This window comes from Plectropomus leopardus, chromosome 18 (genome assembly GCF_008729295.1).
Source record: "Plectropomus leopardus isolate mb chromosome 18, YSFRI_Pleo_2.0, whole genome shotgun sequence".
NCBI lineage: Eukaryota > Metazoa > Chordata > Actinopteri > Perciformes > Serranidae > Plectropomus > Plectropomus leopardus.
In genome coordinates this window covers 9,429,935-9,442,541 of record NC_056480.1, presented here as the reverse complement: position 1 = coordinate 9,442,541, position 12,607 = coordinate 9,429,935, and the positions used below count along the sequence as shown (strand labels likewise).

The 12,607-nt window shown below is 37.4% G+C and overlaps 1 protein-coding gene across 3 annotated transcripts in view; it reads left to right on the top strand.

Annotated features, from left to right (window-relative positions):
* celf3a (cugbp, Elav-like family member 3a) overlaps positions 1-9,092 on the top strand; it is a 42,036-nt gene extending 32,944 nt beyond the window's left edge. For 2 of the 3 annotated variants that reach the window (XM_042506159.1, XM_042506157.1), the window contains exons 9-14: positions 1,240-1,389; positions 1,652-1,711; positions 2,281-2,385; positions 3,876-4,019; positions 4,131-4,263; positions 8,446-9,092. In XM_042506159.1, the coding sequence (XP_042362093.1) occupies positions 1,240-1,389; positions 1,652-1,711; positions 2,281-2,385; positions 3,876-4,019; positions 4,131-4,258 (587 nt within the window). In that variant the 3' untranslated portion in view covers positions 4,259-4,263; positions 8,446-9,092. Of the gene's footprint in view, positions 1-1,239; positions 1,390-1,651; positions 1,712-2,280; positions 2,386-3,875; positions 4,020-4,130; positions 4,264-5,383; positions 5,451-8,445 lie in introns of those variants that run through there. The other variant, XM_042506158.1, reaches the window with a different exon arrangement.
* Positions 9,093-12,607: the final 3,515 nt, after the last annotated feature.

Sequence of the window (12,607 nt, the reverse complement as noted above, 5' to 3'; positions counted from 1 at the left end):
TTTCCTGAATATATAATTTGGACTGAAACCCAACTAATGCAACCGCGAAGGTGCGCTCGAAAGTGAGAGCAACTTTGTCTTGGTGACCAAGCATTCTTAGCGCCTATTTTTTGGGTTGCATCTTGTGTGCATCACATGATGACTCCTCATGTGACGAGGAACAACCAAACACAGCCGACAGACATATCTTTACTTTCTTGTGTAAATATTTGTCTATGGTAAATATGTAGGAGAAATTGATCATTTTACATTAACACTAACAAGACCTTTACGGTCTGTCCCATGGACAATATTTTAATACACACTTATTGTACGGTTGGGTTCAGTGGCTATGGTTACTCAGCAAATCAGATATAACCTGCCTCCACAACCTTGAAATCTGGCACCCAGTCGGCACCAAGTGGCCAACCAATGCATCTTGTTTTTTGTTGGCTGTAAAAGCAGACCTCTAGGAAGTGCCAGGCTTTGAAGCCGCATTTTGTAGACGCCAAACTGTGGAATTACATTCATCTTGTGATGCCATGTGGCCCCAAAAAAGACTTTTTCTCATTGTCATTCACAGTGAAAGACTGTTTGTGTCACAACTCCTGCAAAATGACTCTGAATTTGATCCATTCTGTCCGATAACTATTGGACAGTTTGGAAGAGCTGCACAATTGAATCATTTTATCCTTATTCAAGTTAACAGAGCACTTAACCAGAAGTAGCTGGCTCAGTCGACAGAAGTCTGTGGTGCCAGCACCACAATTTGTAAGCAATCATCCAGTTCTCGGCCTTTTTTTCTTTGCGTCTTACAGCCACCTGTAGATCAGTGGAGTAGTTCGAAACTGAAGGCAAGACTGTGTATCATTTCCCCCGTGAGCATCGTAAAAAAAAATGTTCCAAAAAACTACTGTATGTCAGAAGCTCCACAGGGTACCTTTAACATCAGCATGTTTGCATTGTCATTGTGAGCATATTAGCATGCTGATGCATGCATTTAGTCCAAAACACCGCTGTGCCAAAGTGCAGCCTCTCAGAGATGCTCGCCTGGTTTTAGACTTAATGGAAGAATCGATCGTCAAAAAGGAAATCAAATAATTTTCTCTTCATTGACAAGTCTATTAATGTTCTCGACTCATCATTTCAGCACAAATCTGTGCTCATCTCCTCTTTGTCTTGCTCTAAATTCTGTTTTCATGCTGCGGTTTTCATTCATTTGAATAAAAAGATTTGCTTTTGCATTTAATTCGTGTCCAGGTACCAGCACTCCGCCCTCCATCTCCGCCACACCTGTTCCTGCTCTGCCTCCACCAATCGCAGTGAACAGCTACGCCTCTGTGCCAGCTCCACCCAACGGCCAATCAGCAACTGAAGCCCTGTACACCAATGGAGTTCATGCCTATCAAGGTACAGCCACCACATCCTCCACAGCAGCTACACTGCAAAGTAAAGAACAACTGTCATAAAGTATTCCTCCTCAGACTCACAGGCTTCCTGTTTTGATGTGCAACTGCGACAGTCTAATCAAGAGGAAATGAAATTATAGCTCTGAATGTTATTTGGAGCGTGCTGATATGCCCCAAATAGCATTCAAGATTTATTTTCTCTTTTTTTTTTTTTTTTGGTGTGCATATAGCAGTTGGTGATGAAGTGTTTACTGTGCACACAGCTCAGAGTCCTGTCCTGGACCCCCTGCAGCAAGCTTATACAGGCATGCAGCACTATACAGGTGAGTGTCACTCAGGATAAACTGTGTTAGATAAACATCAAAAACTGTGACATAGTTTGTCATTTATTTATTGAAATATAATTCTGTATACTCGTCTTATGGCTGTTACTGATAATAAGCTGTATATTTTTTTGAGGTGTCACTGTTTGTAGGATAAAAACAAGTAAATATACATAACATTTGACTGCTGGCATCAGTTTTTCTAGTTTCAGTTCTTAGAAATAACCTTCCAGTCTGTGCAACTAGAATGCAAAACAGTTTTATGTAACATAATGGGATGCAGCTCCATTACCTTTGCACTCCCCGACTACCCAACACTGCATGTGTAAAGTAGCAATTTACACCCAAAGTCAAAACATGCACATATATTACAAAACGTAAATACTTGCAGCTCTATAGAATGAGTCACACATCACAAACTGAATGCAAAGCATCTCCTGGTTTTAGCAAATCTGTAGGAGGGGATGCAGCACTCTGTCAGATGTTGTTTTGAGGAAAAAAGCTGATTAGTTTGCAGTCCCTCTCTCTCTCTCTCTGCTCCCTGCTCACCTGTTCCTCCTCCCCGTCAGCCACCTACCCTGCTGCCTACGGCCTGGTGGGACAGCCGTTCCCCCACCAGCCCACACTGGTGGCTCAGCAGCCGCAACAACCGCAGCAGCTGCAGCAACGAGAAGGTAAACTCAAAGTGCACAAAAGTGGAATAATCATATCTTAGAGGAACATCCCAGTGGTTCTGCATGTTTTAGCCCATTTACCACAAATCACACACACTTACTTTACTTCACAGATATTGCAAACAATGCTGCAGCTGTTCTAGGTATCTGTTTTCCTTCTTTTCTGTATGAAATTGAGTTTGCGGACTTGTACAACTTGCTTGAATGATATAATTTGTCACAGTCAAGATAAAGTCTGCATTAATCTTTGTCAAAACTTGGCTGCAATTTATGATTTTTTTCCATTACGGACCAATCAATGCAATATTTCTTTGAGTATTTGATTACTGTTTAGTCTATAAAATGTCAAGCAGCAGTGAAAAATGTCCATCAGTGTTCTCTAGAACCCAAATTAAATTTTCGGATCTTTTGTTTTATCCAACCAAAGACCTACAGCTGCACAATTATGACCAAAATGATCATCACAATTACAGTATCTTTGAGATCAGTATTATTTACCACGATTATTAATTGAATTCAGGGACAAATCATTTTTAATGCACTTTCACAATAAACAGAGCACTGCTTTTACTTTTAATGTTGTGCTACATTCCTGCAGATTAATAGATATTTGAATGAGAATAAGACTTAAAATAAGAATCTTCTTCACCTGCCTAAAAATATACTGAATATGACACCACAGAATGAAAAACTTTGATCGCAATTAATATTTGATTCATTGTGCCGCCCTACAAAGACCCCAAAAGTATTCAATTTACAATGAAATTCAACACCCCTAATGCTCATTAATTAGTATTGGTATGCAGCTTTTGTTACCTTTGCACTGCTAAAATAAATTGACCAGTTGCTGGCTGTGGATTAGGGGCGAAAATAACAATAACAATTTATGAATGAATCTATAAAATATGAAAAAAAATGTGAAAAAGGCTTCAAATTGCTTCTTTTGTCCAACAAACACTCAAAAACCCAGACTCTTTACTTGCATAAACTACAAAGATCAGCGTCAAATTATCACATTGACGAAGTGAAAAGCAGCATGTTTGGCATTTTTTCTTAAAAAATCATACGCAAATTAGCTGGCGAATAACTTTCTTTCGATCATCTATTCAATTCATCGACAAGTCGTTGCAGCTCTACAGTCGATTCATATTTCCTTTGCAGATGCTCGAGTGGTATCAGTTGAGCTCACAGCAAGAAAACAAAGATGAATATTGCAAAATTTGGAACTATTCCTTGAACCTGCTTTTATTATTTGATTTTATGTCGTCTATCCTGCCATTCTGCACTTATATTGTGTGTTAGTTTTTTCTTTCACTTCCCTGACTTGTCAAGTAAAACATCTCTGGGTGTCTATAAATAAATAAACTGTAATTGTTGCACATCGTGTTTCTCGCGCTGACTCCACACTGCATTTTTCACTGATCGTCGAACCCGTCTTGTCTTGTCATGTCATCTCTGTGTCGTCGTGTCTCTCCTCTATTTGCGTTCAGGTCCTGAGGGCTGCAACATCTTCATCTACCACCTGCCACAGGAGTTCACCGACTCCGAGATACTGCAGATGTTCCTTCCCTTCGGAAACGTCATTTCTGCAAAGGTCTTTGTCGACCGCGCCACCAACCAGAGTAAATGCTTTGGTGAGTCACTGTTTTTTTTTCACAACACACATCGTCTCAGCTCTATTTATTTCACCTTTTTTTTTTTACAGATAAATGTTTGAGTATTTCGTTCTGTCACTTCCCCCTCAGGTTTCGTGAGTTTTGACAACCCATCCAGCGCCCAGACTGCCATCCAGGCCATGAACGGCTTCCAGATCGGTATGAAGAGACTGAAGGTGCAGCTGAAGAGGCCCAAGGATGCCAACAGGCCTTACTGAAGGAGGTGAGTTATTGTATATTGACATACTCGAGGGGCTTGGGGAGGGAATGATAGACAGCTGGGAATGTGTCTGGGAGTTCAAGTGACAGAGTGGCTGTAATTTGGGGGCTCAGTGCTTAAATGGCTGTCTTTCATGTGGAACTGAAGAAGTCAATAACTCTACAGTAGATTAACTTTAATGAGGTGGCAGCACTCATCAGTTTGAAATGCATTGTGTAAAAGTGGCTGCTCCTTTTTCTGCTAAGGGACATTTTGATTGAGATCTACAACCCCAGTTCCAAAAAAGTTGGGACGTTGTGTACGACTTAAATAAAAACAGAGTATAATGATTTGTAAATCTTTTTCGATCTATATTTAACTGAATGAGTCCGAAGACAAGATATTTAATGTTCAAACTGATGATATTTCCTTTTTTTTTGTAAAATAAACACTTATTTTGAGTTTGATGCCTGCAACAAGTTTTAAAAAATCACCTTTGCTTTTAACAACACTCAGTAAGTGTTTGAGCACAGTAATTGTTGAAGCTTCAGTCAACAGTCCGAGGGCTCCGTTGCCATATTTTCGGCTTTGTGATGTGCCACACATGTTCAGTGACTTACAGGTCTGGACTGCAGACAGGACAGTCCAGTACCCTCACTATATTACTGCGAAGCCGCACTGTTGCAACCAGACTTTATATAAAGTTTGATGACGTGTCACCACTTAGTGAAGCCAAAATATCCGGGATGTTGCGGCTGCATTCTTGCACTGGTGACATCATACGGAGCCGGAGTGAATTAACCTGTTTACACAGCCTTTAGTTTCCCCTCAACTTTTTTGGAACGTGTTCCAAAACAATAAAGTTTATTAGTTTGAACGTTAAACATCTTGTCTTACGACCGTATTTAATTGAATATAAATCAAAAGAGATTTGCAAAATATTGCATTCAATGTATAACCAACTTTTTTTGGAACTGGGCTTGTAGATACTCAAATGTTGTGTCTAACCAGTGTTCTGTCGCAGGGTTGAATGCTGAAACTACTGTTCGTCATTAATTTTTTGTTTTATTTTTTTTTTCATTTATTGTTTTTGTGCTGTGCCATATGCCATTTTTCCTGAATAAAACATCACACCACTCTCAAGACTGTCCCGCCCATACATAAATCGTGTGGAGACGTGCGTCGATATGGCTATATAAAACCTCTCCCCCCTTCCTTCTCACTGCGTTGTAAGTTAATTGGCCTGTGTTGGTTGCTGTGGCGATATTGCCTGTGATGGTTGCCATTAGCAAATTTTTTTTTTCTATTTTGGGCCGTTGCCTTGATTCACCATGCTCAAACTGCATGGCGGGTTACTGTGGCGACCATGAACTGTGTTTGGTGCGTTGTGAGTTTCCTCTTATTATTTTGTCCTGGTTTTTAATCCTTGCAAACACTGATCAATAACTGTCACTTTACCTCAGCATCTGTAAGTAACTGATTATCATGACATGCTGGTTGTTTTTTTTTTCTCTAAAAGCTTCAAAGCGAAGAGCTAAATTAACCCTTTTGTCCATCAAATATGGATCTATTAGAACTTTTTTCCTTTTTGGTTTCTGATTAGTTTCCTTTTTGTCTGTCATGATTATCATTCTTACACACTCCCTCTGTTTAGTTGGTTGGTGTGGTAGTTTTCGGTGAGTGCGGGGTTTTCGTTTGGTTGTAACTCAATTCCAAGTGACTTTGTGCCTGAACTTTGTTTGGTTTTTGTGAAACTGGAAATGTACTGCCCCTGTAATTGGTTGACAAAATGTGTGTGAATGACTGCGTGAGGCAACGAAAAAGGTGCGTGCATTTATATCCATGTGTGAGTGTTTTTGTATTTGACTAGATGTGAAAAAATATTCATGTGTAAGTGAATGTGCGTGTGTGTGTTGTATCAACTGAGACACTAACCTTACTTAAGAAGGTTTTGGGTAAAGCTGTTTGGTTCCTGTGACACGTGCTGCTGGCTGAGGAACTGCATTCCTCTGTAGGAATTCTGGGACTCCAAAAATGTAACAAAAACAACCAAAAAACAGTCACAGTAATCAAATATTACATCCAAAAATGTCCATTTAACATTTAAAATAAAAGAAAAACATAATGTGTCTCATGCACTCGGTATCTGCAGGTTCAAACAGGTAAGAAATTGATTCACATAAAATAAAGGACTTAAAAAGTCTGAGATGTTTTGTTATAAAAATCTCACATCAGAACAGTTTGAATCCATTTGAACCTTTTAAACCAACTTGATTTGTATCATCTCTTACAAAACAAAACCCTAAATTCAATAAATCAATATTTTGTTTCAAATTAAGAACCCCTTAACATACGGTTTTCCATGTTTTCCCCCACCTTGTGTAATTTTAAAGTCATATAGTTTTATAGATATTTTATATATTAAAGCTATATAGGTTGGTTTTTTTTCATGGCTGCACTTTTTGTAAAATAGAAATTTCTTTCTTTGTACACACTTTTTAAGGTCCGGCGTGCAGGATTTAGGGGCATCTGTTGGCAGAAATGGTGTTTAATATTCAGAAAATGTGTTTCTATTAGTTTAAAATCACCTGGAAATAAGAATTGTAGTGTTTTCCTTGCCTAAGGATGAGTTGTTGTACCCAATCTGCCATGTTATTCTGCAGTAACTGGGAATGGTCAAAGGAAAAACTGACTCTCGTTTGGGCCATTCACATTTTCACGTTTTACCGTCAGCCACTCGATGGCACTAAATTCTACCTGAGACCTTTAAATTCACCCTGTCATACTTGATATCTTTGGAAATTTCAGTATCTAAAATTAGACAATAAACATTTGAGTATATATTTATTATTTATTATACTATATTTTAACGACACGATTATCATGGCCGAAAGAATTCACGATAACAATTTTATCGCGATATCTGTAGTAAAATTGAGGGGAAAAAAATTGCTGTCAGTGAAACTAATCTGCTGCTAATCTGCTGCTAGATTTATTTTGCATTTTGTCTTTTTTTGCAATGAATTATGCTCAAAATAAAGTGTTGGGAGGTGGAGAGAGAATCTGTAACCATAACTGTACAAAATAATAATAATTTTAAAAAATCAATAAAATTATTTGGATTATTTATATGATATTATTGGGTTCCTGCATATCCTTAAAATGCCTTAAAATGCATTGAATTCATTATTCTAAGAAAAGGCCATAAGTTTTATAAAAATGACTTAAATCAGCATTTTAAACATCTTAAAACAACAGAATTTAGCCAAATTTATCTTGCATTAATGTCATCAAAGAGTCACGTTTTATGTTACAACAGTTATTTGGGTTAAATTGTCTCTTAACACTTAGTAATTGGTATCGGTTCATGTTTTCTTTTTTTCTTTGTTAATTTCATTCTAAGTGACATTAAATGAAAACCTATTTAAAAAAAGTCTTAAACCCAAGCTGTTTTAAGCTGTAGGAACCCTGGATTATCATATAAGTCTAATTAACTTTCGATCAATATTTCATTTTTACGTACCTCTGTTATTGTCAATACCAGTATACTGTGACATGAGTTAAGTCAAGAGTTAAGTGACTGCTTGTTAAGGGGTTTTAAAATATACAGTCAACATTTATAAGGGCACAGAGAATTAACGTTTTCTGCTGTGTCACAAACGGTGTTACATTTCGATAAACCTGCGTTACAAAAAGATCTTAAAAAGTAATAAAAAATAGATTGTTGTGGTACCTGCAGATGCCCTGTTTGCAGCAACCTGCATCGCAAATAAATTACCTGGTGGATGATTTGAATAATCTTACCTCCCCGAGAAACTGCAGTTTGCTAAACGACACGCTTCTGAATCTCATTAGAATAAATGCAAAATGATATCCAACTGTTTTCTAAAATATTTTGGAGGTTACAGTGATCCCCACCAGAATTCCTACTGTGCATGTTCTGAATTAATTTGCCTGCCAAAAGAGATGACAGACTGTTTTCTAAGAACGTGCATACACTTGCAGCAGTATGACTGTCACTATTTGAGTTGCATGGACACTAGTTGATTACTGAGACTCCCCGTGAGGCGTCAGTGCAAGCAGTGTGTATTGCAGACACCACTCCACTTCCAAAGTCTTAAATGAATGTGTTTTTATGTGTGTGATTTGGTTTAAAATGCTCTGCTCCTTTTCTTTCTTTTCTCTCTTCTTCTTCTTCACCTCCAGGAAAAACCTAAGAGTTCAATCAAGAGAAACCACTTGGGATGTCCCAGCCTTTTTTGGTTGTTTGACCAACCGTATAGCACAGGAGCAACACTTCACAAAAAGCAGTATCACGTGTATGCGCTTACAGAAACAACAAACAACAGCAGTAATATCAGCAACAAAATACATCTACAGAATCCGCATCCGCAATATCCGAAGTGCTCCAGATTTCCTATCATTCCACAGCTGGATCCATTTATATTATGTACATACTCTATTGTCGGCAACGAGATCTACGTGTTAAGAAAAAGCATATCACTGATGTTATTCTTCTGAACAGGGTTCTACTGTATAGTGTGATTTGTGGTCATTAACAGAAGGCCAGTCTACACAGTCGGAGGCAAAAGAAAATACTATTCTGTATGATTACCATTGGTAATATTGTTATGTAGAGTTAGTTTTATTATTTATACGTAAATTAAAAAAACATGGGGTGATTAAACTGGAAGAGATTTCCTCTCACTGTATATACCTTGGTTTTAAAAATGAAGTCAAAGGAGTTGAGATTCTCTGCTGCCACTACTTTTCAAATTAACAAAGCGGAAGGAATGACTGGGAATTTTTCTATCTTGATTTTTTACGTTTAATTTATTTGGTAATCAATTTGATGAGGGCGGGCGGGTGGGCGGGGGAGATGTGACAATTTTCTTTTTTAATTTAAGAAAAAAAAAAAAAGAAGAGGATTCCTGTGGTCTTCAAGACGATGAACACACTTATTATTATAGAGTTTTTAATTACATAAATGTACCTATGGAAGTATAAAAAAAAAAAAAACAAAACATAATGTTTCTTTATTTATTCTCTACAATCGCTGTTTTAAAACATATGTCTTTAAAAGAAAATAAAGTTCAATTTAGAAAAAACTGTCTGCTGCATGTGATTTATCAAAAATAAATAAATGAATAAATAAATCCCCTACACCAGGGATATTCAACATTTTTCACCCCACAGCTAATAGAAAGAGGGAGCGGGGACTCGCTAAAACAAATATTGTATAAAATTTAATTGCATATTTACTTTCTGAAACTTGAGCAAATTTTGCTTGATTTCTTTTAAAACATGAAAAGAGGGCAATGTGCAACTTTCACAAAAAAGACCCAAAAATCAGCAAAAACTCTGTAAAAAAAGAAAACTCCCTGATATTAATAATATTGATTATTAGTTATTATTATTTTACATAAAACAAATGTTGAAAAAGGGGAAATCACCAGATAGTTTTTAAAAAAGAATAACATAAATACAAAATATATATCATAATAAAATAATAATAGATATATATTATTTTTAGAATATCGCCATAATGATTATAAATATAGATTTCTGATGATTCTTTCCTTTTTTACCATGTTTTTGAAAGAGATACAACCAATTTGCTCACATTTCAAAGATGCTTGTGAAAGGTATTTAATTGCAGCACTGAAAAATGTAATTGTCAGTAACAATTATTGGTCGATTTCCATATTTGTGTGTTTGTTTCAGAGTCTCTTGCTCGAAAGGTTACACAATGAGCCCTCACAAGAATGTCGCACACTTGAAATAATAATACAACAAATTAGCCAATATGTTTCAATAGTACATTACTGTTAGAAACTAGTTCACTTGCTGTTATGAAAAGGTGCTGCACAGTGATTTTGCATCAGCTGTCTGACATGATTGCAAGGATTCATGGGAAACACTTAGACTATCAGTGGTGTGTGCTGTAAATTAAAAGTGTTTTTGTTGTTTTTTTTAACATAAAGGACGATTTATCTTTGCTTATAATATGTTGGAGTCATGACATGTTCCATTTTTTTGAAGCAAACATAAAGTAAAATGAATTTGACGGCCCCCCAGCAGTAACTCTGAGGACCCCTCAGGGGTCACAGGCCCCCTGTTGGAGACTCCACATGACAAATCAAAAATGACACTTTCTTTTGTTTCATTTGCTCAGGCGGGATCTCAGAATAGACAGTTTGGGTGTTTGATCATAAGTGAATTATCCAGGGGAGTTTGCTGCTCTCTATAGGCCTCGAAGAAGAACTGAAGAAAGTGGAAAACATCTGGCCTCCAGTCATGGTTGCATGTGGACCAAACTTACCAAGTGTTACAGGAAGTTAATTACAGAAATATTTTAGTGTTTTTATTAGCCCTGGGTGAATAAATTGTCATTGTTAAGTGGAGTATAATTTCAAGACTGCACACAGTGTCCATTATAACTGCACATAATTATGTTAAGTCATTGATAATCCCACGTCAGACATGATTTACTGACGAAGCTGCAGCAGAAATATTCAGGTGAGGTATGACGATGTTGGAAAAGGCTGAGGTGTGTGTCTGTAACCACAGCTGGTGTGTGCAGTAAGACCGTCTGCTTGAAGTTTTTGGGTTTGGTCTGATGCGTCCAAACACGCCTCAGCACTCTCTGGCATGTCTGAATGTATGACGGGTGATCAGTGCCGCAAACCACATAGCAGGGTGAGTAAGAGAAATCTGATGTGTTGACGCTGCAACCTGAGGAGAAAAGCAGCTGCAAATGACTGTAGTTTAAGATCTGCTGTTATTAATGACCATGACAGGGCAGAGAAAGCATCAGGGTCAGAGGTACTTTATTGATCCTTGGGGGTTAACTGTGGTTTGTTACAGTCGCTCTGACGTAAACAATAAAGAAATATAGAGATAAGTATTAAGTACAAGTACAAAGTCTTGAAAGGTTACATTTAAATATATGTGCAATATTAACCCTTTGAAACCTTGATCAGTTTTCTGGTGCTTAGTTCAAACGCCTTTCACAAGCATTTAAATCTATGAAATGTGAACATATTGGTTTTATTTTAAAACATGGGAGAAAAAGCCAATCAGAAAAATAAAAATAATAATGACCATAACAATAATGATAATAACAATAATAATAATAATAATGCATTTTTTGAAAGATATTAAGCCTTTATATAAGAAATTATATTAATTTGGCCAGGTTATAAACGGCTCACACGAGTAGGGTAAATATTTTAAAATAAAAATATGTATAAAGAGCGGACAGTGTGAAGTGTGTAAGAAATCTAAAATGATGTGCCTTTTGCCATCACCTGTTGACAAACTCTTGTAATGTATTGCGATTAAGGATGATGCATGATATTTCGGTAACATAGTCCATCACATTGTAAGTCGACCTTTAAGACATCATAAAGATAAATCAAGAACAGAGCACGCTCAAGATAGTTTTGATACAGAGCAGCATAAAGGTTACTGTCCTTGCACCTTATACATATTGAACCTTTGTTGCAGTACATTAATTAATAATTAGTCCATCGAGGTAAATGTACATACATTTAGGCTGGGCACAGAGGACAGATAACCAGGATAATGATTGCAGGATAAACACGTCCTCTGTGCCAACTAGAAAACCTACATAAACTCAGCGTGCTTAATTAAAGACCAACAAAAGAGAACAGAGAAACTCCATGTGAAAAGGGCCCCGGGGACATTCAAATGTAACATAACTGAGTCTGGCTCAACTTGAGTCCTGACTACCAGCACTGTTTCCTGTCTGAACATGCCCAAAAATAAGCAGCAGAGCTACAGCTAAAACTTTCAAGATAAAAAAACAAACCATACACTAGTTTTTAAAGGAATAGCCCACAAGAATGACACAAGTAAACTCAGTTAGTTTTGTTTTATTTGAATGAATTTTATCAGTCCCTGTATAGTCAACTACAGTTAGTAGGGGGGCCCTTTTGTGCAGAGTTTGCATGTTCTCATGTGTCTGTGTGGGTTCTCTCCGGGGTCTCCGGCTTCCTCCCACAGTCCAAAGACATGCAGCTCAGGTTGATTGGTGACTCTAAATTGCCCTTAAGTGTGACTGTGAGCGTGAAAAGTTGCCTGTCTATACGTGTTGGCCCTGCAATAGTCTGGCGACCTGTCCAGGGTGTACCCCGCCTTCCCCCCGATGACAACTGGGATTGGCTCCAGCCTCCCCGCGACCCTTGCAGGGACAGGCGGTTACGGAAAATGAATGAATATATGAATATACAGTACTGCGCAAAATTCTTAGGCCACCATAGATTTTTTGGTTTTATAAAAGTTGTAATGAGGACATAATACTGTATATGCATTTATTGCTTAGTCTATGAAGATACAAAGAATA